Genomic DNA, 27,872 nt, shown 5'->3' with positions numbered 1-27,872 from the left:
CCAGGCAATCTCCCAGGCTAGCCTGTGACTGACTGCATTAAGGTGATAAGCCATATCCAAGCTCGAGAACCTGTGATACCAGGGAACAGGTAATATACTGGCCATTTTCTTCCTTGAGACACGCAAACTCTTTTTTTGTACATGACATCCATAACACATCCATGGCCTCTATTACTGCGAGCCCTCAGACCTACAACCTTTGCCATACTCATATCCAAGGCAGCACTTTGATGTTGAAGTGAATCTATTTCTACTTTACAAATGGGAAATTGAGTGCAGAAAATGAAAACGTCTCCTCAAAGGTTGCACAGGTAGGTTAGAGGAATGTCCCTCATTTCCAGGCTAGGGCAGTATTTGCTAAATTATTGTTCTGGTGCTCTGCTAGATTCATACAATTCTCTAGCTTTCTCTCCCCTTAGAAAGGTCTGAAATGACAAACCTACCTTAGAAGGCAAACAGAGCATTGTAAAAAGAAACAAACAGAACAGGGGTAGTTCTATACAAGAAAACTACTATTCTTCCCAAAGAAGTGTTGGAAATTCTCATGTCTTGTAAGACTCTCACTGATTGGAGTTTCTGGCTTGAATATCCATTCAGATTGGTTGCTGGGTCTTCTCTCACCTTTCACACTCTCTGTTGGATGTGACAGCTGTGCACACAAAGCTCTTCTGAGGAGCTCCACAGTTCTTTCCTCTTCATTTGTGTAACGTTAATCCTAACAGTTTCAATAGTTTTAACTTTCCAAACTTCCTTTTTTTTTTTTTTTTTTTTTTTTTTTTTTCTCAGATGAGCTGTTCATGTTCTCCTATCTGTTTTAAAAAACATTGCTGAGAACACAGTGTACACCAATGTCTGTTTTCTGATAGGACATTTGATAACATGAATTGATGTTACCTAAGTGCCAGGAAATAGAGAGTCATCAGGCTTGAGCATATCAAACCTCTGCTTTAGACTTCCACTGAGCTTTTAGTCCAGACAGGCTATTAAATCATATAATCTGACACGCTATATATCATAGTCCATTACAGCAACACAGTTACCTTATTAGTTTAAGTGGCAATTGCTTGGGTTAGGCACCTCCAGGGACTGGAGTGTTTTGCACCACAGGAGGGGCACCAGGAACAGGAGGGCACCCCAGCAAAGCCCCAGTCTCTGCCACGGCAGGGAAGCAGGTCACTGAGACAGCCAAGGTTTTCTCTTCGTCCCAGAGGAGCARGGATCTCTGGTGCTCCCTAGTAATGGGCTAGAGGAAAATTCCAGGGCTTGTTTCCAATTCTGCTGCCTCATCAGTAGACCTGGGACGAAGACCCTGTGCATGACTGACATGATGAGGTGATGAACACAGTTCTCCACAGTACACCAGAGCACTGATCTGCCTTGTGCACATGCCATGGAGCTACGGAGGTTGATTTAACATATCCCGCATAGCAGCAACATGTCTTCTAGAAAAATAGCTTATTTTAAAGACTTAATGAGATCCATTTATCCCAGGATGGAATAGCTGTTACATTTTCTGAAACAACACAGTAAGTACAGGGTAATCTCCAAGAACTCACACAGGAGCTTTTAAAAATATACTTTATATGGCTGTATCTTGGTTCAGTGAAGCCTCTAGGAAGTCTGGCATTGCCAGGGACAAATGGCATGTAAACCAAAATGAGAAATTGCAGGGATGAATGCAGCACAATCCAGAGATACTCACCAGTTCACCAAGTGGTTCTGTGGATGGTGCTGGTGCACCATCTGTACCTGAATTTGCCATGGGGCAGGGCCAGAACCTTCTGTGACACTTGCACTTTACGCAAGCTGCACGCTCCTGTCGCAGCAAAAATCCACCTGACAGCACCTCGCTGCTCCTGTCCACCGCAGTAGTATTTTGATGATGTGGGTATGGAAAGCAAAAACATCATTCCAATAATATTATGACTGTTTTTAGGTCTTCTGTAGTTTGATTTCTTCTCTGTGTACTTTTTTTTAAATGTACGTTATTTTTTAGACTGGTGACCTTTTCTGCTTAACTTACATACTCTGCTGGCATTTTAAGTAAGGGGTTAAAAAAAAGAAATCATCAGCACTATTTTTGTATCACATACCCAGTATTTGCTGGTGTCTTACTAAAAATACTGGCAATTTTACAGTTCATTAAGGATTAGCTCAGATCTGATGCTGCTGGTAAGAAATAAGCTATTAGCATACCGATAGAAAAATATTTAACTAAAAAAAAATCCCTACTGCTTACAAAACACTAATATAATAATTATGGTGTTGGCTGAAGCCATTTCTAGTTTTCATATATATGCCCCCAAAGGAAAATTGTTTTGTCTCTTTACTGCCATMGAAGCTGTCTTGGTCAATTAACTTACTGATACCTAAACATGATRTTTGCCATGTTCACCAATCAAGGTATTTAAAGCTTGAGATATTTTTRAGTTGGAAGTAGTCAAGAGAGAAGTTCCTAGAAGAAAAGCAATGCTCTATTTGAATTACAAAATAAGTCCTCACCTCAGCAAAAAAATCATACTGATTTTTAAAGGACAATTCTGCTCTTCTCATTTGAGGCAATGAATGCTGAACCAAATCGCAAGATGCACTYGGTGACTTTCATCAGATGCACCTGGTGACCGAGATGCACTCGGTGGCAAGCACAGAGCTGCTTGGAAGACCAGGGAGGTTTGTGGAGGAGCAAAGGAGGGTCGAGCAGCTCTGGAGAGTTATGCAATTACATGAACTGCGTCCGCGCTGAGGTGTGGTGACACTGGCAGTTGATGAAGAGTACTTTCATCAGCACTAATACTATGCAAAATGAAGACTGATGTGTCTCGATGGGTAACTAGCGAGGAACAAGCAGAGTAATGAAGCTAAGTCTACCATATGCCAATCACCAACTTTTTTTTTTAAAATACATTGCTGGTCATCCCTTGGCTATAAGCAACATTCTCCATGAACCAGACTTATTACCACCAAATACTTCAGAGTCCAGGCCAGAGAAATTGTTTTTCCAGGCTATTGTTTCCAGGTTTTGTCTTGGGAAGGGGACATAGTTGAGCTTTTAAACCTCAAAAATCTGCAGCGTGGAGTTTCRGCCAGGGATAATGACAGTATCAAAGCAGGTCTCGGTGCCAGCCCTGCTGGGATGCAGGCTGCATGAGAGATCTGCAGRGCTCCCCATACTGAGCCACCTCTCTCCCCACCCTGCCAAGGAGGATTAAACTCACTCAGCCTTTATGCGAAAGGAAGAAAAAAATAATAAAGGAAATAAGAGAAATAAAATAAAAAGGACCTAACTTTGTGAAGCCTTGAAGATCATTCCCATGAATGAGCTGATCTATACAGTACTAGGATCAGAGGTTGGCATATAAAATAYTATTTCCAAATCAGCTTGATACTCTTTGGGCTTGATACCCCTATGTTTAAATTACAGCAACATATATACAGTAGCAATATTACCAGTCATAAATAACGCATTTGCTAGCAGAATGTGGACTTGGCTATTCACATGCATATTACATAAATCTCCATCAAAGAAAACACAAGGTAAAGTCTATTCAGAAGATGCTCTGCGGAATAAAGGGAATAACTGTAGCCACATTTATTCCTTGCCCCGTGCCCACACTCGGAACTACAAGTATGTGTTGCTTKTATGCACAAGCACCGGGGCAGAAGAGACCAGGAAGCTTTGCATTTCCGAGCACAGCTCGTGAATTCTGCAACTTGCTGCCCTGATCTTCTTGCTGGGTTTGAGGTTTACAGCCGTTTGCCTCTATTACCTTTAATTAGCGCTAATTAGCCTACAAGGAAATTCCTGGGCTTGCCTTCTTCTGCTAGAGCTATTTTGTCTGCACGTTCTGCTTCCCAGTCTCGCTCTCTCCTCTATTGCTACTTACTCGAAGGGGTCGCTGGGATCAGCTCTCTGGAGCTCCGGAGGAATCGGAATTCTTTTGTAGTACATTTCCCAGTCGAAAGCTCCTCGCATGGCATCCCCCGCCTGGGCCTCGTAGCCAAAGTGATTGTGGTCAATGACATCGATCATAGGACACACGATGGTTTTGTGGTTTAGTGCAATCTGGTCTGAAAAATGAAGGCAGAAAATAGGAAACGGCGTGTCTAGTCAAGCCATCTATCACATTACTGCGGAGCGAATCCCACAGGTTTTTTTTGGTGTTTGAAGATTGCTTGCTTCAATCCCTATGGTCCCCAAATCATTTCATTTTTCAAATTTGTATCAAACCTTTATCTAAAGTGGACTTAATGCAGTTGGGCAATGATTAGAAGCAATTACAGTTCTTTAAAGGGAGGCAGATCCCTGCGAGACCTACAGGGGTCTAGCCATCTATATCTCTGTCACTTTACTACTCTGAGCTGTCCCCAATCTGTCAGCTACAGAACAACCCAGCAAGCAAAATATAAAAATACTTCTTCAGCAGTATGGMGTGTGTATGGCAAAATCCTGCAGGAGAGATCTGTGTTCCCAAATGCAAATCTCAGATTCTGCAGCTATCGAGCCTCTTCCTGAGCACCACGGTGCACTAACTTCGAGGTCAAATGCTACAAATGGAAAATGACCTCTAATGCCAGGAACAAAACAGGCTTTATGACCTTTTTGTTCCTTGTTCTGAGGTATAAAGAGGTTTCCCCTGTATTATTCTTACCCTTCCTCTCTCTCTCTCTCTTTTTTTTTTTTTTTTTTTTTTTTTTTTTAGAATATTTTTTTTTTTTTTATAAAAATTAGAAAGGCCTGTCTCTGGTATGAGAACAGAGTGACCCTGTGATTGCCTTTGGTAAATACTCAAAACTCAGTTTTGCAGAGTTCCTCAGAAAGGAAATAAAGGTAAAGAAGATACCCCAATGGCAAGAACTAAGTAAAAGAATAAGGTTTTGAGGAGGTAGAGGAAAACTTTGTACCTGCTTTGGCAAAGTAACATGAAAGGACTATATCAAAGGCTATCTGTGAACTTTTAAAGGGCTGTCTTTTTATATTTTGAATTTTCAATATTCAAAGTAAAATAAACCTTTTCTTTAAATAGCAGCCTATGTTCTTCACAAAATTTAGCATTTTTTTAGGTCCAGGTGGAGACTATCCTTTTTTTTTTTTTTTTTTTTTTTTTTTTTTTAGATTATGCTGGTGCCTGATAATAGCCTAAAAAAAGAAAAGACTGAGTGTGGAATGAAAAATGAAATAGTCAGGTAGGTAAGAGTGCTGTGATCATTAATAACCTCTAGTCTGCTCCCTTCTGAAAGACAGCAATTTAAAAATGTTTATTTTAAACAAAACATTGGCAGCTTTCATGCTTACTTTTATTTGTTCAGACACTGTTTAAATGGCAAAAGAAGTAGACCACTAGCAGGAAATTACTGTACCTGGAAGGAAGTCCAACTTTTTATTTTATTTTAATTTTTTTTTAACTCTAATCCTTTAATAATGAATTAAATTTAAAGCACAGGCTCTCACAAACTTTGAGGAACCTCATCTGAAGCCTCATGGTGGCATTATTGCTAATATTGCCCAACACAAATGCATTTGCTGCTACACTGTGTAGTGYTATCTGAAATCTTTATGTAGAGTCATTTTTACATAATCTATTTCCTGTGATGGCCCTCCTAATAGTTAAAGAGTTTGTAATATGCTGGTCGTGATATTTCACCCTAGATTGATTGGAGGGGAGAGGCTAAACAGCATTGATTTGGCTGGAGCAGGTCAAGGTTGATTCCTAGCACGTCAGCACCTTTCTCTGGATCTTTTAAAGCCTCTTTCTCTAAATAGCCTGAGGATTGGAAATGCAAGTCACATGCCCAAACTGCATGCCAGGCCTCCTTCCCACATCACTGCAAGGTTTTTAAGTGCAAGATGGTACTTACCTATCTGTTCTTTCATGCATCCATAGAACTTACTTCTCAAGCCCATTCTCAAAAATCTTTTACAGTTGATGTAGAACCATAAGGAGATCTTGRCTTTTAAAGGGGATTACTTTATGTACATGTGCGCACAAAATACAAAGCAATCAAACTTTGATCCCCAATGCTTCCTTCAGTATGCCTGAAATGATGATTTTTGCATACATACTTTTTGGGGTTTAAATGTGGAACCCCCAGTACGAACTTAGGAAGCAGACCAGAGAGCTGCATGACCAGCCTACATTTCACATGAGCGCAGATGCAGCCTCACAGATGCAAAATACTGCTGCCTTTGCAACCCACCAATCTTCAGCTCATCTGCTCTTAACGGGGCAGACTGCAAGACACAGCTGAAATGTTTTACAGCATCTTTTCCATTAGCTTTTCTCATCATCCTTGGGCAAATTCCTATTGATCTGAAAATTTCCATGCAGTATTTCCATATATATACTGCAAATACAGGGAAGGAGTTTTTAACATTGCCTAAGCCTCAATATTGCCTCAAGAACACCCTGAGAAAGCTGCATCCCTTTAGTTTCAGATGCTTGTTTCATTTGGGTCTGGTTAGAGCAACGATGCCACATTGCAAATGTCCTAATTTCCCTRCTCACAAAACATGATCAAAGACAATGACAACATTTGAGCAGCTCAGTGTTTTATCTTTTGCTATCTGATTTGTCACCTGCATTTGTGTTTGTGCTCTTAGCCTTCCCCACGGGCAAGTAACGTGCCAGTAATAATTCTTGCATGGAAAGGGGCAGCTAGAGTTAGCAGGTAGCTGATAACTTGCTAAGCATAACATAATCTTGAGGCAACTTTAAGTCTGGCTCAGGAAAAATAATCTAAGGCTTTATTGACCATCTCCCGTCTTACTGCTCCTGCAACAACATCAGCAGAGGGAAAGATGCACCTGGATCTTTCAGCTCATTCATTTTTCATTTTCTTACCTTAGACCTATGATCATGAATCTGTACTGTGCTGGGCTCCCAACCACATCTTCCAGAGCTCAAGGTGCATTTTCCCTTCTGCTGACTTTCTGCTATTGAGAAGTGATAACAAACAGCTGTGTTTGCCAACATATTTTGCCAACCATCACAGCTGCCTGCTCAGGGAACATCAGGCAACGTTCACTGAGATGTCACTTTAAGGACAGCATATTTCAGTTTAGAAATCCAYTTAAGCTAAACAAATAAATACATAAAGGTTAAAGAAAATACAGAAAAGCCATTTTGCATCTGTTTTTAACAAAATAAGACTTTAATAGAAATTAACATTTTTTCCCCCCACAAAAAACTCCTCAGAGCTGCTTATATACCTAATGAGTCCTGAAGCCACACAGTCTTTCTCTGATCTAAAAAGTGATAGTAAATTTTGAAAATGAGTATAAGTAGCTGAGAATTGGCTCTGATTGTGTTTTTTTCCTTCATTTTTTTTCCCATCCTCTAGCTTATAAGGTCACATTCTGACAAAAATATTTTGAAACACTGAAAAATATGTCCAGCTCAGTGAAGATGAACAGGCCTCAGTCCAGAGCTGGGCTGAATTCAGCTCTTGTTGAAGACTTCATGTTTGGAAAATACAATCAGAGATAAAATGAAGATGAAAGGCATCCTCAAAGCAATAAATAGTGGTATAACCTCTGCTTTTGTTTCTGCTAATGTCATTTAGTTAAACAACACTGAATGAATTACAAGATAACCTTGAGAAAAACACTGAAAGATAAAAAGATATTAATTGCACTATGATCAGCAGCCAGATTTCAATATAATGAATATTTTCCATTTAATGGCTCTGAAAAGGTTCTGCCTTCCCTTTAGAAAAATAGGGCATAGGACATTCTGAAATATATTCACTGTGTTCATCCTATGTTTGTCCTTTTTAAGTTATGCTTTATTTTTTGATTCAAAATAAAGCTTATTGATCTCAAGCTTCCGTGTTCCTCCAGATTAATTTTTGGACCCTCTGGCTGGCTGGCTAAGAGTATTTCCACTATATACAGAATGAGAAAGATTTCATTGCACTCRAGAACTGGGGAGATTTGGGTCTTGTTCTCTCATTAAGCCTGCCTGATCTTGCCAGTTGTGTGGCCTGAGGCTGAGGGTTGTGACCATCAATTTAATGCCCAACTGCAACCTAAGTGCAATTACAATTCTTATCTGACTGTTCATGTATTTCTCAGACTTTATGGGGTCAAACCCAGCCAGATGTATCTTTGGTTCTGAAAAGAAGGTAAGAAATGGAACTGGTTTTCAACCTGCAATTTTCCTATCACGTCTAAGTCAGCAAAATAGAAGAGTAGAAGAGAACAGAATAGGTTACATCTAACCTGCAGTAATTTAATAGAAGAAAACAGAGGCCAAGGCTAAGAATTTGCTTGAGCTTTTTACACCAGTGGTGATGTATATAGTGAGTGTTGTATTTGGTACCTTGGGATAATATCAGAAGGCAGAGGAGAGAGGGATGTACAGATAGAGTACATCCAGAGTGTTTAACTGCTACTTGTCAGAGCTGCTTGTGAAAGTCTGGCAGAAACTCCTATTTCCTCCTGTTCCTTTATGGCATCAAGGATCTAGGCTTTACATGAAGACAGGTTATTTTTAAAACTGATGCTGCTGTTAAGGGGAAAGTGTTAACAAGGGAATAGACTGTATGTGTGTAATTTGATGTGGAAGCTACAAATGACRTAAGTTTGGAATTTTGTAATTATCTTGTTACAGATCTGAAGGAAATCCGAAGGAAAAGCAGCTATTGTTCTTCTCTCTCAAAGTGCACRGGTCAAAAAGAACAGTATTTTTTCTTGGCTGCAACTGCCTTATCAGTGTATTGTGCTGCTCAAAATGCCCTAGCAACAAATTTCAAGAAATGATAACTGTTAATGAGGGGGACTCTCACCTGTCACGTACTTACAACACTTTCTTTTAATTAATACAAAGTTCTTTAATAGCAACTTCTGAAATTTTGTTATTGCTACCAAAAATAGCACTCGCTCTGCAGAGAACACACACTGTGCACGTAGTCAGGTGTGCAGGAAAGGGTGTATTGTTTCCTCACTGACATCTTAGGTTACAACAATCGATTCTTCCCATTCTGTTGAGGATYGGAACTTTGCCAGCTGTATCTGGAATACAGCACGGCAGTCAACAGCAAATCATTCTTTCTGAGCTTCCTATTGTGAATGCAGTTGTTATTGGGCTTAACTCAGAGGTTACACTTACAGCAAAGGCTGATTTAATGGAATGTAGATGAGTACAAAGGAGTACAACACCTGCATAACCAAAGCTTGCAGGTGTATAGTATGGTCATTGCGTAATCCTACATTGAGTGGCATGTTGTGATAAAATAAAACTTAACTTCAAAACCTAACATAGGCCAAAGTAGTATTTCAAAAATTTACTAATTCCTCAAGAAACCCACAATTAAGCTCAGATTACTCCATATTCTCTTTATACTGACTCTCCAGCTATTACGTAACCAGCATATATAGCAGCAAAACCATGCCTGTGATCAGCAGTGCCCACGAAGCACCGCAGATCTGTGTGCTTGGGATTGCAAAGCKGTATGCAGTGTGTCCTGCTTGCTAGAGGACATGGCTTTGATGGCTAAAGCTATATTACTGTACACTATAAAGCTATAATGTTAATGGCTGATGAATGCTCATACACTTACTAAGCAAGGGAGGCAGCCAATTCACGTTGACTTCGCAGTGGGAATCCAGAAATGTCAGCACTTCTCCTCTAGCCAGCGAGGCTCCCAGCAGTCTGGTCCGAATGAGCCCTTCTCGCTTCCTGGTACGCACGATCCTCACCTTGGCAAAACGGACCATGTATTCCTCCAGCTTCTCTTTCAAATGCTCTAGAAAGAAGGGCAAAAAAGGGTCAGTGGTGCCAGGCCTGGAGGAGCCAACATCAGGACGGGTTGGTGCGCAACCTGCAAGCGACTAATCWACTTCTGTTGCTTCACATCCTCCAGCATCTGCCCCAAATCCTGTCTGAGATGGTCCATAAAGTGCAAACGCTCTGTTTTAACACACAAAAAAAAAACCACTCAGAATCTCTTACTGCAGTTGCTGCTGGCACCCAGCCACCCATGATACAATCATGCCAAAACAACTGCAGGATATTCATCCATCCTCCGGTTCCTGCAGCCCAAGGCCAGATGAACATGCTGGCATATGGTATCATAAGCAGTGGCCTTTCCAAATGGGCCTCCTATATCAACTAATTATGAAGAAAAATGCCTAGAAAACAAGTCTTAAAAGGTAACCATTAAACTAGCATGATTAGATTGTTTTTAGGTAAGGAAAGGGAAATAGACATGAAGAGAGATCTTAATAGTTGGATACCAGCTTGAAGCAAATGGGCAGCTGACTTCCTAATAAAATTAAACTGCAAATGTGGAGCAGTTGATAGATTCTCTTATCTGTACTACCTGGCTCTGTCTGCATCACAGAAGAGCACATTTAGGCACTACTACTTTTTCTGACTAAAAATAAACAGTAAAAATGAAAAGAGAGAAAGAAAGAAAAAAAAAAAAGAGTTCACCTGAATAGGTCTACAGCAGAAATACTAATCTTTTGCTTTGATATAAAACATCAGCTTGTCAGATTCATTACTTTTGAAAAATCTGGTACTTTTATTCCTCACAAGTAAAAAATACAAGATTYTGTGTTAAAATAAAATTAAGCTCCACTGCAATAGGGATTCCTGCACATGCTCTCTCATCTCCTCTTTTCATTCCTAACTGATCAACACAAAAGACTTTCCAAATCTACCTGTAGATTAGGAAATAGAAGCAGCAYTGAATTATTGGTGTGTTGTTAGCAAACCTACAGGGGCAGGAAAAGGTCACATGGATTTACTGGGAGACAACCTCACGGAGCACTTCCCAAAAGAATCCACTGCAGATGAAGCAGAGGGGCCTGTGACTGGGGACCCTGGCTTGCAAGGATTACGGAGCTCACTGGCATTTTAGATGGGAGAAACTGAGCTCTCGGGAGAGCCRCTGAGCCAACACGGTGCTTTGTGGTCATAGAAGTAGCTGGAAAACCAAGGAGTAATCAAAAGTGTGGAGAACTGGTCTCCTGGAATGACTGTGAGAAAAGGGGGAATGTGAAAGAACAAAAAAGGAGTGACATTTCATAAACATCAGGCGTGAGCAGGGGGTTTGGACTAGATGACCTCTGAGGTCCGTTCCAACCTTAAGCATTCTATGATGCTATGATTTTTTTTGTGTTTTTCCTGCTCCATGCTTGACTGTAGAATATCTGGATTTTCATTCTGAAATAAAGTGGTATCCCTTTTTTCAATACATTTGCCTCTTTGTCTGCTATAYGCCTTCTAGAAAATAGCCCAATTCCCCAACAGTCACAAAGGCAATAGAGGCCCTGTGTCTTTGAACACTGATTTTTTATGATCAATCATGCTTACAGGACAAGTGTGCTACCCTTACTCACTAGGGGAAGCAGCTTCAATTCACTATCATGACTGAACTGAGGCTAAATTAAGCCTTAGATCACTTGGTRCACACATGCAAGGTTGCCTAAAATATATATTTATTGAATTGGTTTTTTTCTATTTTCATGGTCTTAGCTGAGGCTATTTCCACAGCATAGGAATATAGGAGAGGGAAATAAGACCTTAAGAACAGAGACACAAACATGCTTTGCAGCCAAAATTAAAGAAAGAGAGTCTGTTAGGACAAACAGTCTGTTTTTTCTTGCTTCCTTACTTTTTTTTTTCTTTCTTCTTTTCTGTGTTCTAAATTATACCTGCTTATGGTTATTAAAAAATGAAGCAGCTTCAAAGTGATAGGATATTTACATAATTCCAAAGTAAAAYGAATTATACACATTTGGTAGCATAGGTTCTGTAGTCCTGATTTTCCGAGGAAAGATCTCCTAACCCTTTCCCATCTGCTTTCTTCCACCCAGAAGCCTYAACGTGCACAGTAGAGCAGGAATGCCCAGCTGAGAGCCAAGCCACATCGATGCAAACAGCACGGACAACTCCTAACAGGATATTCCCTTCCCCTGGGACTGCAGGAGCAACGAACTCAGACTCATCCTGAACTCAGTTCTCTGTGGGAGTAAACACTGAGCAATCTTCTCTTGCCTTTCTTAGTTTTTCTTGGCTCTGTGGCTGACCAGAGGTCCCTACGATGCAGTTCTGAATTTGGGCTACCGACCACTATGATCCCTGTACAGCTGCTTATCAGTTGGCTTTATGCAGTTTCCCTCTTTGATGGGAAATAAGAAAGGTATCATGGAATTTCTTAACCTGGCCTTTCCCCAGATATCAAAATCAACTGCTGTTTTACCCAGAGCTCCATACATGTCTTTCACAGAAGAGAAACAAATCTACTTCCTAGAGTACCATTATGTTTCATTACCATCCCCAAGTATTATGTTGCCGATATCATCTCCTGAGCAAGTGCTTCACAAGCATAACCTATATATGATACATATAGAAGCGAGTAAACTCAAGTGTCCAAGTAAACGCATATCAATCAATGTCAGAGCAAACTATAATTCTGAAGAAATTCTCTAAAAGAAATTATAGTGTTGCATGCAAAACAGAAAGCAAAGTAAAAGGGCCTCTAAATCTCTCGGAGACAACACATTCAGCCCATTTATTAGCAGAGGAATCAGTTCAAGCAAGCTTGCCATGACAGTAAAACAAGAAGGTACGATGGTTTCATTTATACATATGCTGCAATATTACATAAATTTCACTTTCAGAGTTAGGCATGAAAGACAAACCAGCAGTTAAATTCTACAGCGAGCTATAAAGGGTGCGCTTTGGAGCCAAAGCTCTTGTCACTGGTTATGGGGAGTAGATGTCTAATTTGTAATTTAAAACAAAAATATATCATTGTTTTCTTCACAGTGTTGATCAAATGAACTTATAAATCACATACAGGAYGCAAGCCAGGCATCTGCCAGAGCAAGAGTTGGCACAGCTGGTGACAAATAGAGAGTCACGCAGGGGCAGAAAGTTTATAGGCTGTCACTGGTATGACAAGTGATAATAAAGAGCAATATTATGCCTCCTCTAGCGACGGTCTGTAAACAAATTTTCCCATTGTAATTCCTTTTTTTGGGTCTCTCTATATAAAGCCTGGAGGAGTTTTTATGAAAAGCACAGAGATACTGTTGCCTGGTGCTAGCAATTAAAGAACTGCTCAAGCAGATTAACCCGATATTTAATTTGATGCCCAGAAGCAAATTTGAAAGCAAGRGTCTGCCTTTCCCAGGAGAAACAGTACTAATGAAACAGAATTGTATTTCCTTCTGTTTGGGTGCATATGGGGAATGTTTCATCCCACCAGTACCACCTGGCAACACGTGTGCTGTGTGCTCTATGACCAGTAATGTTCCTAAGGTTATTAAGGAACTATCAAGAGAGATTTAAAGACCACACAAAAGCTGGAGATGATCTTCACGAATTGACTGACAGCAGTGTGGACCATGAAAAACAGAAGCAAACGCAAAGGAAGAAACCCCCTTTGCTAAGCATCTCTCCTGACTCGGCTTCCCCTCCTTACTTCTGCAGCACCTTCAGCTTCTGCCCCAAAGTACAACCAGTTTCTTAACAAGCAAGTTGTCAAATAATGATGCTCTTCCACTAAGGGCCTTAAGAGAGCCCAGGGAACTGCTAAGTGCTCTGATACCTAATCTTCAATAAATCTGTTTCTCTTAAAAGTTTACTGGAAAGTACACAATTCGAGCATACGATTTTGGGTGCCTAGTCATTTTTCCAGTTTCTCTCAGAGTTTCCTATTTGCAGAATACTAGTGGGAAGCACTGGTTAGATGCAAAATCAATGCCAATCAAGGCAGTTGCTTCTTTTACTATCCTATTTTCGGGACTCCAGGTTTGGACTTTCCACTGGTTACCTCTGTGGGTGACCTGCTCCATTGCCCCCTTGCACTTCTAGTTATCTTACAAAACTTAACTTTTCACCTAGAAGACTGCGTTAGCATCATTTCTTCAGATATCCATATCCAAAGTTTTTATTCCTAATTGGTCCTGACTGAATAACCCTTGAGGGAGAATGGAGAGGTTTCTGCCAGATTGACTTCAGCATCTGATCCATAGTCATGCCAGACTATGAGGCAAGTGCCAGAAGCAGTCAGATATCATGAAAATTGCTGGATGCAGTAAGTCTGACTTAGACTGACAAATGACTGCTGAATTACAACTGCTTGACACTTGGCAACCTCAGATCAGCACTGAATAATCCGTTCTTTCCAAACACAGTTTTTCAGATGACCTAAGAATAAGGTCACTTGGGAAATGCTGTGTAGTTATTGCTGATCTGGAAGTTGCGCTATTTAAACAGACACTAGTGCTAGCCACTTGGAAACGTCTCCTGTTAGCACGATGTTTGGGTAGATGGCTCAGGGCAAGCTAAAACATAGCCTCTTTTTTGATATTAATAATGAGCCAAAGTCCTTGGCTGATTACTGAAATGCTGTTGAGAAGAACCTGAATATGCAAAAGTTCCTTTCATCAGCTGCACATAAATGAACGTGAACGTAGAGCTCCAGACAGCACCTTCATTTAGCTGTTGAATTTCAAGCACAGTCCATTAAAAAGCCTCTGTCTGAAGTCCACAGCAGAAGCACATTCCTTCACCACAGCCTCTAAAAGTCAGCATTGCTGAGAGCAGGTGAATCCATAGCCTAGCCTGGTTTTATTCATGATAGGTTTAAGACAAACTTCCCTGYGCAGACCTGTTTTGTAGCGTACRGGCTTTCAAACAGTCATGAACTAGGACTAGAGGAAATGGCTTCAAACTGAAGCATYGGAAGTTCCACAGGAACTTAAGGAAGCATTTCTTCACTGTGAGGGTGACAAAGSACTGGAACAGGCTGCCCAGAGAGGTTGTGGAGTCTCCTTCTTTGGAGATCTTTAAAACCCGCTTGGATGCAGCCCTGTGCCACGTGCTCTAGGTGACCCTGCKTGAGCAGGGGGGTTGGACTCGATGACCTCTGAGGTCCCTTCCAACCTTCGGCATTCTATGATTCTATGAAAGCAGGGACTGAGACTGCAGACTCTGTGACACAGGCTGGACTTGCCAAGATGTTCTTGGTCAAGGAAGAGTTTCAGTCAAATCAGCAGACAGATTCAGGTATTTCTCTGTTCCTCTTTCATCAGTTCWTCTGTTTGTGACTTACTAAAACGGGTCTGCAGAGAGCACAGAAGTTTCTGGGACCTCTTTGCCAACACCACGTTCAGTTAATTGGTGCTGTGCTAGGGTTGCAACCAATGCCTCTTCCAYGGCTGAGAACAGACACCGTCATCGGCCGCCTTTGCCATTAGCCCTGCTCTGAGAAAGGGGGTTTCACTCTTTGCTATGAAGCTGCCCAACCGGCCCCAAGCTCACAYGAGTATCCACCACCCTCGTCAGCACCAGGCAAAGCAGCTGCCTCCTACCCACAGGCAAAATGGTCAAATAGTTACACATGGCCCCAAAGCCTCCAAAATATTAAAATTGCCAAAATCCTACTTTAAATATCCAGTTAAACACTTCTAGCAATTAGCCAATGCCCAATATACGTCATATCCTAAAATTACTCAAGTATTTGCATCTTGTCAACAAATGTTATCTGCTTAATACAAAAGAAAAAAAAAAGATCCCCAAACAAGTATTTAAAACTAGTATCCATCTGTGCTTTTTGGCCTGATTGGCAGCATTTTGTCTTTTGTAGCCATAACTGACAAATTAGATATAAAAAAAACCCAGCCTCTTTCTTCTAAATATTACAGTTAAAAGCAGGTCTTTCTTTTGAGGGATATATTAAAACAATTGTCTTTCACATACCATGGCTGTTCACATCCCTTCAGTGTCTATATTCRGAAAAGGGTTTTCAAATTGCCTGAGGAAAGACCATGACCTTCTTCTTTGAAGATGTGCATGTACCTATTTTTGCATGTTTCCCCAATACTGCATTTCCTATGTAGAATTTTTTTTGGGAAAAAAAAAAAAAGAGTGAGGAAAGAAACTATTTTTATAGCTCTGTTCCTCTGGCTGTATCCAAAYTGGTTTGGAGCTATAATATGTAGAGGAATAATATTGTTCACTAGGCTAATGACTAGGCTAATGACATATTACAAAATCTAGTCACCTTAAGCCTGATGAAGAAGTTGGTTAAAAATACATAGCAAAACATCCTAAAATGAGATGTGAAAAATGAGAAAATTATTTTTGTGCTGAAATGTAAATACAATAATTGCTGAAAATAAAATTCTAGTAAGAACCTGACCTCAATTAATTATATGGAGGAGAGATTTTAGACTCCAGCCAGGAAATGACACCTGCTGTCTGCTGACTCTCTGCTTCCCTTTCCTTTAACTGTGTGGGTTTTCACCGATAGTTTAGAGTGAAAAGCAATGTTACAAGCCGCTCTTGCTAGAGGCTGTTCAAGTTCTGCACACTGAACGGCACGTGGCCGAACACTGCACTCCCTAGAGTAACTCCACTGGTGGCAGCAGCACCACTCACGGAGCAAAGTTCAACTGAACCTGTAATAATTTGTTCCCATACAGTTTTGCCACAGCTTTGCCTAGGCCTGAATCTAACAGGATTCACATGAGCTGTGAAGGGCTTAAAATAACATTATGTTTGTTGAGCTAAAATGTGGCTTTCTCTTTCTTTTTGCTCAAAGATGCTCCTCCACACTGCCCGGGAGGAGGATGGCAGAAGAGGTTGCATAAGCTTTTGTTTTTTATTTTATTTATTTTTTTTAATAGAAGGAGGATTTTCCCACGGATGGCTGCACTTGCTTTAGGACCTCCTTACAGCACTGCATGCAACACATGTAACTGGCTACAGCTCAGAAWAAAACAGGGGGAAGCAGTTCAAGTTATCAGGGAAACGATAAGTGTATCRTAGCAAAGAAACATACAGCTGCCTTGCAGAGCATTCTCGGAGCACAATTATATGATACAAATCTGTCAAGGGGATGACATTGCTGCATTAAACTTCGATTATTTTTAACAGGTCTGTTTACTACATAGGTATTTATACAGTAACTYGTCCCCAAGGAAAGCACATTGCTAAGATTGCTCCAGGTTGCAGGGCCAATTAGAAGAATGTTATTTTTGAAGTGAATCCAAGAAAGCCTAGTTTTGACTCGAGATCAATAAGTTACTCTTGTTTGCATGGTAACACTGCTACGCCCTGGCAACATTAATTGCAAAAAATTGTAAACAATACTTGACAATAACCTATCAAAAACAAGACTTTTTTTAAAAACATATTTATAAAACTGCAAACAGACTTGCAGATTTTGAGACCTGTCATTGCACTGACATTTTCTCTGTTTTGCCTGAAACTATCTTTGACGTACTTCTAGTTCTTCCTCCAAAATGTATCACTGGCTTCTACTGTAGGTGCTGTCTTCAGAAAWTCGTTTACTCTGGCCCTGCTCTTTTTAACCTCTCAAATGCCAAGGACAGATTATAGTACAGAACTGGGGAAAGACCATTGCAGTGTCCTTACATTTTCAAAGCAAAGGAACACCAGAACTTAGGAATCCACCAGTAATTTTCTTTTAAAATTGGATCTGATTCTGCTACCRTTTCCTACATCCCAAAGTAATTCTACTGGTCATCACAACTAGTCACAAAAAGAAGTTCTCCTTGCAAGGACACCCCTAAGGCCAACTTCTAGGAAACATCTTGGTGCAGCTTGAGCACGGTGAGAAGTATCCTGGGAAAAATACCATGGAGTAATGGTGCATCACGCACATAGGTTGGTCCTTGCACAGTAGAAAAGTCTCATAYGGACTGGACCTGAGTACCAAGTCTTTACTAAGAAATAACGAATTTTCTTAAGTTCTACATGTAGTAACAGGATGCAGCATGAGGACACTCTGTGAGAGTTCCCCAACCCATTGAGAGAGATCTTAAGTTTCTAGTTGTTCAAATACCAGAAGGCATGTATATAGCCACAAACTTTTAAATACCCTTATTTCCTACAATGTAGGAAACACACCACTAGAGGAAACATCTTAAGGGCTGGAACTCAGGCAATTGCAGGTTCAAGAAGTTCTACTTGTTTCTTCTATTTGTTGAACCAGGCATCCAGTTACTTCTCTTGACTGCTGCATTCCATCAACCACACACTTTTCCTAGTTCTATTTCTAGAGTTATTTTTCTCCTTTAACTTTGTCTAGTACAGAAACGCATTCCTCCCTCTGAGGTTTTGACACAATCCTAACAAGCCTCTGTCTTTACTAAGCCAGACTGTAGYTCTCAGAATGGAGTGTCTTTCACTCATTTGTTCTTTTGGAAAAGTTTGCTACACTCTCAGTATAAACTTCTGGGTGATTGCTATGGCATGCAGCACTGTGAAAGAACAGCAGGCTTTGAATTGCAGAAAAGACATTTTCAGAAAGCTGCAGTTCATGAGAATTCTCTGACAACCAGCAAGGAAAGCAATGTGCTTGAACACTGTTTCTGAAATTATGCCATAATTTTCTTTGTCCTTTTTTTCTTTTTTTTWAAATCATTTAAACGTTTACCTTCCTTCAAAACTGGGTATACAAAAGTGATACAGTGAAAGAACTAGACTGCTGTTTGGATTACATATTCTAAGGCATGAGAATTAATTATGGAAAAAGGAAACCATTCTCCGTTCACCATCTAATCAGCTATGACGATACTTCTCTACATAATGAGGCAAACACTGATGCATAATTGTGCAACTCCTAGCATCAGTATGAGTTATTAATCAAAAAGTAACACCACATTTTTTTTTTTTCCATGGATAGAGGATTGGCTTTTCACTTTTTACTTACAAGAAGAAAAATAAGCTTTAGAAAAGGAGACATCAACTTCCTTTTCTTTGTTATCTCTTTTCCCTCTTTGTTTTACATATTGAATCAACCTGTCTTTTCCTATCTCGGCTGTCACAACCATTCTGCAGTGCCACTGATGTTCTCCAAATTCCCTTTAGTCTGGCAGGTTTCCTCATTAAGCACGTGAATTTAAGAAACGAAAAGACATAACGAATATTAGATGAATAGCTAAAATCCAAAGTTGAAAAAAATATATATATTGCATATTAACTAGCAGATTCAAACTCTGAAGGGTACGGCATCCTTCCACAAAGTGCTTCCCCTAAACTGCTCTATGTCTTGAAACATCTAAAGATAGGAGATAGATAGAAAATAATCCAGTAGTTTTTATTTAATACACCACAAAGGTTTACACTGAAATGGCCAGCTCAGGATGCCAGGAAAAAGACATGGGTGGTTGTTCTTCAGCTTTAGATAGGTGACCCTTAGCAGTCTGAGTTTGTTCCATCTCCACATGRAAGGCCACATTCACACACCAACAGTATTTGCCAGATAGAACCTTCACTTCAGCAAACACAGCTGCCTCCTAGTAACCTTTTCAAATTTTCCCTAAGTAATGGATTAATGGATTAGCAGATTTTAGAAAAATAAATCATTGCCACAAAAATGTCTTATTGCTCTTGGAAAGTGTAAAGACATTTCAAAACTGGACCGGTTGTATCTGCTTTACAGCACCTCCTGGATCCTCAGAAAGAGACTAAGTGCTTTCATTCTGAACACAATTCTTTTACCTTTATTACTTTTAAGACTACAAATGGCATATTAAATTGATTAAACTACAGACAAGTAACATCTGCATAAAAGATATTTACTTATGAAAAATATCCTTGTCCAAAACTGCATTTTATATCTACATCTTGGCTGATCCACAAAAGCCCACTGGCACACCTGCCTATGTGTTTCCCTCACCATGGATATTCTTTAAACTCAAGACTTGGCAGAAAATAACAGACTAGGGTCCATTTATGGTGCAGCCCTTAGACTTCTGTCCAGCTTTGTRCTACTATGCAGAGATGATGCAACACAGATCAACTTTTAGAAAAAYGCAAGTATTTTTGAATTTACTTGGTCTTTTGCACTTTGGCAAGTCTTTTGTGGAAAACTTAAATTCTCCTCCCCATTTTTGTGTTTTTGTATAGTTGATTCCCCAATGTGCTAACGTCCCACTCTTCCTTTAAGGGCAGGGCCCAAGCCCAGACAGATGAGGGAGATGCTTTGGCTAAAAGCAGAGCAGGAAAACCATGTCACCACCAACCCACATACGACAGTTCCACAACTGCTCTGATCTCATGGACTTGCTTCAAGAAGCAAACAAAAAATTGCCAGAAATTGAAATGTGACTCAATGTTTCGATATGATGGGCTRCTCCTAGATTCACTTATTACTCGTTGGAGCAGTAAGTGTTCAGCAGCTCTGGAAAGTAAACCARGAGAGTGCCTATAGATCAAGGAGAACACTTAGCTTCACTTTAAAGCTACCAGAGAACAAGAACTCTAAATTTTTTTAGAGGTATGTTTTTGTGTTCAAATTTTCTTGGAAGAGGCTGAAAGCAAATACAAGAAATGGAAATAACAACTGGTGAATAAATGAAAAAGAGTAGCTAAAATCGAATACAAGAAAACCAAAAGAAAAAAGAGTAGATAGTACATAAATGAAAAATGAAGTACAAATAACTACAATACACTGCAACAAATATTACTTCTATTCGTGCCAGGCTSTTATTCTGCGGAAGGAAACATTGGCCTTTGAGTTCTGCTGCAGACAGCAGACTGCATTTCAGCAATATATCTCTTAATTTGGTTTGCTTTGGGACTGGAAATGAAAAGGAAAAACACTTTTAACCCGGACACACACACAAATGACTGCGTTTTCGCCAAAGAAATGCTGCAGATGTTCAGACCAATGAACAGCATTTTACTGAGGCACACTTCACTTTGCTTCCCAAAGGAAGTTTAGGATAAGAGAGTCCCTTAATGGGGAATTTCCCTCAGTGCAAGGGTAACGTCCTCCCTTTATTAACTTCACTAGGAAATTCTTTAAGGCAAGAGTTTTATGGGAGTGTAAATTGCACTTTCAAGGGAATCACGGATTCAGTTACTCATTTATATAGTACTTTTATGGMCTATTCAGCTTGGCATGGCCTATTCAGCTTGGCATTGCCAAGTGCTAGCAATAGACCCCAGAAATATAAAAAATTCAAACACATCAGGCCTTAGGACTTGTCAGGCCTTGTCTTGAGCTTATTGTACGTTGCCTCGATGTGTCTGTAGGAGTCACATAAGCAGCACTGGTCGTGCGTGCAACCTGCTCAAGCGCCTAAGGATTATGGCCTAGTGCGTCCCAGCTCTAATGCTGCCATTACCAGCGCTCCATCCTGCTTCTTACCCCGGGCTCCTCAGCTTTGGATATGTTATCCAAATGGGTTTGCCTCGCATCTTGCTTAGTTTTGTGTAACTACGTGCTTCTCCTCCTACAAAGAAATCCTATCGCATGCRGAGAAGGATTAACAAATGGAGGCAAGCTGCCCTGCGAAGGGCTAAGACCCCATGTTGGTCACCAAGGTGCTGGCAAAGAACCCAGCATGTGCCTTGTCATGACAGCGCGGGGCTCCASGGAGGCTGCTTTCTAACTTCTTTAATGGTATTACTAATAATAACTGGAAATCAGATAATTTGCCTGAGCGTAAATATAATCTTAGTTGTACTAAACTGTGGTGTTTTGATTAGGCCTAATTCTTTTTCTTGGATCAACATATGATTTGTGTTCTTGGGTTTCCCATAACTAAATTGTTTATGTAACAATAAACTTATAGTATCTTCTGGAAAAGATCTCACTGAAGATGAGAAGATCAGAGGTATTTCGGTATCTTTTGAACATGGGTTAGCAATTCTTCATAATTTCTTATTCCAACAGCCCTACTGTGTGTTTCTCTCTAAAGCAAGGGCTACTTTAGCGAAACTCTGCAGAACACTATGAAAGCACCAGTAAGCATGGTGGCATTTCTTCTATCCCATCAATATCAACACTGTTTTCATTCCTGAGGACCTCTGTGGCCTCGCAGCACCAGCGTYCTCCCTTTCATCACACCATGTTTTTTTGTGGGACTTAGTGTCTGGTAACAGTAACAAGTCCCACCTGCCCTAAAACAGAGGTGGGTTGCAAACATAAGCAGTGGCTCTGTATATCAAGTGAGTTGATGAAAAGGTACTTTGATTTAAATTAAGGTCTTCTAAAGAGGGCTTTCCTAAAACCAGATTATTTGTACACTCGAGCACACAGAGGAGAACAGGARGTGGCATTTCTGATGCTGCCCTGCTATTTGGCTTTGCTCAGACATGCCCTCATTTCACTAAGCCTCAGCTTGGTACCATCTCTCCTGCAGCCGCTGTTTGCCAGAGCCCCCATAGCGTTGCCAGCCCCTAATTCAGTCCCTGTCTCACTTCATCTTTTCTGGGAGCCTCGTTTTGGGGCAAAGTGAAGGGCTCAAGTGTCACTGCTGAGAGGAGCTTTAAAATCTGCCAGGAAAGATGGCAGATTTCTGTCTYCAATGAGCCAAGGAAGCTTACGGACTGCAGGGGAGAGTGCCAGGTATCTAATACATGCCCGCTCATAACCCTCAAACACTTTATCTGCGGGTACACACCAGGATGGGAGCTGAGAGCAGATGGGAAACTCGCTCCCTGTGAAGCTCCTGTCTCACTCCAGTGAGTGCTTAGGAATCAAAGGGGAACAAATTACTGCCTCAGTCAGCTGGACGGAGCTGAGCAGGAATAATTGCAGGCAAACTTWGGGCAATGCAGTTCACAAAAAAGTTTTCTGAACTAAAGTTATCTGCAGAAAGCAATAGCAGCAAGAGCGTGCATGGCAGACCATGTCCCTGGAACGACTGTCTGCAAACCTACGTGAAACCTGTGTATTTGCCATGAACATACCCACAAACACTGCAGCACATGTGCACCAAAGAGTTTTCACAAAAGAAGCCTGGTAGAAAATATTAAAGAAGAAACAGCTACATACAGGCAACAAGCTCTTCAGGACATAAAAGGAATTACATTCACTATGAAAATAATTTGCTATCAGCTTTGTGACCCTTTAGAACAGTTACAATCACTGAAAACATCAGTTACAATTTCTAAGTATAAATCAGACSGAATTCTTGGATATAGCAAGCAGAAAGGCATATACAGTCATCTGATCCGGGGTATTATTTCACTCTGATTTTTCTTCCATCACTCATGAAAAATATATAGAAACAACAATTTCTTTCTTGGCTTCTTGGTTTTCTTTCTCCATTTTACTTTTCATAGTTTCAAACTAGGCTGCATTTGAACCATCAGAAACACTTGTATTGGCACTTTGCTGAATTTTATGTTTCCTAAATCACTGCATTCCGTATTTTCTTCTTTTTCATAYCATCTAAATGACTTGTACCTGCTTGCTGTGTTTTCCCCTTAAATAGCCACATTAACACTTGCTCTTGAAACCGAACTGTCCACTGGATAATACAGAGTTGCAAACTCCTACCAGTGTCATCACAGATCAAAGCTCAAGGGAAGGGTGGAACAATACATCCTGTGGCAGCAATTACATGACTGTCTTAAAAAACAGAAAATCTCTCCTCACGCGGATCTAGATCCTATAAATGTCCACAGAAATGAAACTGCAGAGACTGTTTTCAAAAAGACCTTCCTGAAAGATTCATATTATTTTTATTTCCAACAATTCATCCCTGCAAGGCTAACGGAGCAATGTGTGGTTTAGTAGCAATTCYTCACACGAACAACTTCAGACAACCAAATTGCACACTAGGCAGGAAGGTTTTCCAACAAAATGTAACATTTCTTTAACTTCTAAAGATCACTCCTCTTTGCTGTTTTATCTGAAGTGTTTTTTTTTTTTTTTAAATGTTATCTTGCTGTAAAGAGAAATGAACTGCACACTCTTTAACAGGCAAGCAAGCACCATGCCTCATAAGCTGGTCACAAAGTAGTGGCCAGAAAGCTAAAGGTTTTTAAGCACTAAATGGTCTTTCACATCAGTGAGGAATATTTAGAGACTTGTAAAACTCTCATTACTGGGATATAAATACTTGATATTTAAATACTTTAAACATTCTGGCCTCACATTCTGCTGTTTTTCTTTCTTAGCAAGTTTATTTATAAGAACTACCTGGAAAAGGAAACTTGCAAAGCTAATAAGCAATATTTGTCATTGTAAAAGGACTTAAGAGCAATGCACAAGCACTTACTAATGCAAGYACTATAATTCAAGAGAGAATGAGATGAGCAAAAGCAGCATTTTGAGTACTGCTATTAAGACAACTGATTGGATTATTACATTACCCATTATCTAAGCTTTACAATTATCTTCCCTTGGAAGAAAAAGTTTTGCTCATCAGTAGTTACTGAAAGTATCTTGTTCCTTCACCCTCCATCTGTTCTGCAACAGGCAGTCCTGCTGAAGACCTCTGAAGGATGAAAAGTGTCTGAAGGGGAGCCCAGTAAGCGGATGTACAAGGCTGCAGTRCTGACAGGACTAKCACACAGAAAGATTTAACTTGCTTTAAATGGCCTAAATGCTAGGAGAAAAAAAGAAAAAAATTGAAAATCAAGCACCTCTACTGGTGCWGGTGACAATACTCAGGAAGAYACAGTGCAGACGGACAGAAGAGTAAATTGCAGCAGAAATATTGCTTGTACACGCGTGACTTCAGGCAGAAGAGACGGTGAGGAAATATCAGCACCACGTGCTTTAGTACATCCWGAAAAGTTTCCATGGTTTTCTTAAAATAGCCCTATAAACGTTGCTTTCTAATGAAATCCAGTAACTGTTCATAAAATGCAAGCATTTCCATTACCAGCAAAAAATAGAGTAAGAGTAATTGCCATGATCTTGACAAATCTCCTCCAAACAGYGGACGTTAATCGGTACATCTAAAACAAGTTCTTAGTGGATGCTCATCATTAGAGAGGATAATTACCACTCCATGACTCATGACATTCAGAATTTATCATCAGCTTCAAAGCTAACTCCATGTATTAATATGGTCATTWTCAGTCTGTTTTTAGGCTGAAATGTTTACAAATTACTAGGAAATCATTAGAATGCATTTTGTGGCATTTATTCAGTGTCAAAAACGAGAGAAAGGACCAGAAATATTTCCTGTTTGTCTCAATTGGCATAACCAAGTCACAGTGGCCAAAAACTATTCAGCGGTGCCTTGAGACAAAGATGAGTGACGTTGGATAAAGCTATCCCGTGTGAATTGCATTTCGCAAAAATTAGGTTTTTAGAGCCTCTGCCATTTGTAGTGCAGGACTACACTTTTTAYTTCTGCTTTGATTCTGTTGTTAAATCACAATCAAATGTATACACTRAAGAAACTCTTCAATTGGAAGTTAGTGCACTGCAAACCAAGAGGGCTCAATAGCCAACCACASAAATTACTATTCAATTCAACAGTTTTATCTCTGACAAAATTCCTATCGATGTACCTAATGCAGTACATAGAAATTTAAATAGTAAAAGCCTTTTTGGTTCACTAGACATTATCAGACTTGCAAAAAGCTAAAGGTCTTTTGGGTAATTTTATCCTGTGTTAATTAAGTGCCATGCTACTCGAGCATCGGAGCTCCCCAGTGTTCAGATGACCGAGACTCTGGTGGTTTGGAAGGTGCCTGTGTTTCTGGTCACCCCCAACTCCTGTGCCCATCGGAGCCACATTCAGTGGCCCCTACCAGGCTGCTCACAGGCTAAGTGATCCTGCTTTCTTTTAAAGGCTGCACCTAAGATTGTATGGGCTCAGAAAGAAGAAAGAAACCAGTTATAAATATTGAGAAGATTAAGAATTCTGGCTGTCATTATCCCCATCTTCTGCTTTCATCCTTTTATTATGCCTTGCTCATAAACAGAAAATTAGCTGCACAAAGAGAGATCCAAATAACAGAAAGGTTGTGCAATAAAAATATTTTTGCAATATAAACATAATATTGTTTATTCTGATTCGAGTAACAGGAAGATTGTCAATAAGAATATTTCTGCAATATAAACACAAGTGGTAGGAAAACTTGTATCTTGTCTATAAAATCTGTGGCATATGCAAAATATGTGATAGCATGAAATAGAAGCTTTAATAACACTTGAACGTAGCACTTTTTCTACAAAGTTTATTTTGTCTTTCTAGGTTAAAATTTTGACATTTTACTACATCATCCTACTTACATTCTGCACTGTAAGTTTTAATCCTATTTATATTCTGCCTTCTCTTTGTATTATATACAATCATGTATGTGCTAAAATACTACAAATAATGTCAAGCCACACACAGCAAGGACTTAATCAAAATTAGAGACAAAAAAAAGAAATCAGTTACTGAGGAGAAAAAAAAAGGCTGTATTAAACATTTAACATTTTTCATAAACACAACAMTCAGAAGATATGACCTGATTTTGCATGAGTCCAAATACAGACCTGCACTAAAATACAGGATCCGGCAATGTTAAAATGCTCAGGGCAAAGTTAAAATGTTTGCTATGAGCTTGCACCATCACTGCGCCAAGAGCAAGAAAACAGGTAGGTGAAACATACCTCCAATACAAAGCTTTCAGAGATGCCTTTAAAATATCTTTACTCAGGTTAGCCATAGAAATTCATACTCCACTGCTCAGGCCAGTGAACGGAAAATTAGGAGACAGGCATTTGAGCTAGTTATTGATTGAACATCATGAGAAACCAACTCCAAGAAGCTCCTCCAGTAAGTCTATAGAGGATTGGTAATTTAAAATATGTGGCATTCACACGTGAACTTGTAATGATGCTCCAAAAGAGCAGAGATTGGATTTAATTTCTAATATAACAAGTACTCCTAAGGAGCTAAAAGCTACTTTCAAGTTCCTCCTGATTTTTGCAACTACACATTTTTAGTTTCTTGTGTACAGTGTGGTCAGTTTGTCCACCTCTCAACTGAAATAAAAGCAATTCAGCCTCTTGCAACGCAGTACAATCCATGTGTAAACCTGTGAATATTCACACATCTTGTGCAAGTGACTGAAATCACCATCTAAACCCAGCTCTCATAGCATATTTCAAACAGAAAAAAAGACAAATACTATTAAATAGTGTAATTTAAAATGACCACTTAAAAAGGTTGCCTCAGAGCTTATAGTAATTGGATCTCTATCAAATGTACTTGAAATGCAAATACATTTGAAAACCAAATAATCACATTTCATTTGGGATTCACTTCCCTTAAAATTTGTCCATGTGTGAAACTGTGTACTTTAATCTTCCACAAATGAACCTCTCAATGAAGCACAAAGTTTTAGCACTTCAGTCCAAAGAATATCAAGTTTTACAATTAAAGTTTTTTCTATAAAAATTATGATATGATGAGAATGCAGTCACAACCACTGCCTCTCTGTGAAGGCAGGAAGCCCTGGAATAATGCTGCTAATGCCTYTTCTGCAAAAATAAACGTTTTTCCTTTGTCTCAATAGTAGTAGCTGCTTTATAAACTTTTTTTTTCTTGACCTTTAGCAAACAGTAAACATTTCTAACCTTTTACTCCAGGCACAAGCAACCTGGGATCTCCACAAGAGTTCAAAGAATTCAGCACCTTTGAAATGCTTGCCTCTTCCTGGAAGTCAGCTTGAATTCAAGAGCAATACTACCTTCTGCTTGTAGTCATAATTAATATAGTTTTCATTTTTCTAATGATCTTTCGTATTATGAAGACTGTCAGAAATAAAATGAAAAATAATATATTTTGTTTAAATATAAAAATGAAAATTACGAAAGTGTTAAATTCAGATTTCTGAATGCATTTCAACACAAGCTTATTTGTCTATAGCATTCAGAAAAAATGTTTGTCTCAAACTGTTGTTCACTCATTAGAAGTACAGATTTCTAGGATATTTGTGGTTTATATTGTCACAGCTCAGCTACTGACAGCAGTAATTCTACTCTGCTCACACACACCAGTAATCAGAATAAGCTATTATTACTCAAAGGGAAGCAATTTGAAAACACCTTAATCTAATCTACTTTGGGATGAGTAACAAAAACATATATTAGTCAAAGTCAAAAGAGTTGTGAAGACTGTTAAGTGACCTGCAGGC

The 27,872-nt window shown here is 39.7% G+C and overlaps 1 protein-coding gene across 1 annotated transcript in view; it reads right to left on the bottom strand.

Annotated features, from left to right (window-relative positions):
* The window catches only part of GALNTL6 (polypeptide N-acetylgalactosaminyltransferase like 6), a 387,334-nt gene that overhangs the window by 66,445 nt on the left and 293,017 nt on the right, over positions 1 to 27,872 (bottom strand). The window contains exons 5-6 of the mRNA XM_026048637.1: positions 9,559 to 9,744; positions 3,885 to 4,068 (exon numbers count right to left, since the gene is read on the bottom strand). Coding sequence (XP_025904422.1) covers positions 3,885 to 4,068; positions 9,559 to 9,744 — 370 coding nt within the window. The remainder of the gene's footprint in view (positions 1 to 3,884; positions 4,069 to 9,558; positions 9,745 to 27,872) is intronic.

Source organism: Nothoprocta perdicaria, unplaced genomic scaffold (genome assembly GCF_003342845.1).
Source record: "Nothoprocta perdicaria isolate Ctin4 unplaced genomic scaffold, notPer1 scaffold_56, whole genome shotgun sequence".
Lineage (NCBI taxonomy): Eukaryota > Metazoa > Chordata > Aves > Tinamiformes > Tinamidae > Nothoprocta > Nothoprocta perdicaria.
This window is presented reverse-complemented; position numbering and strand designations above follow the sequence as displayed.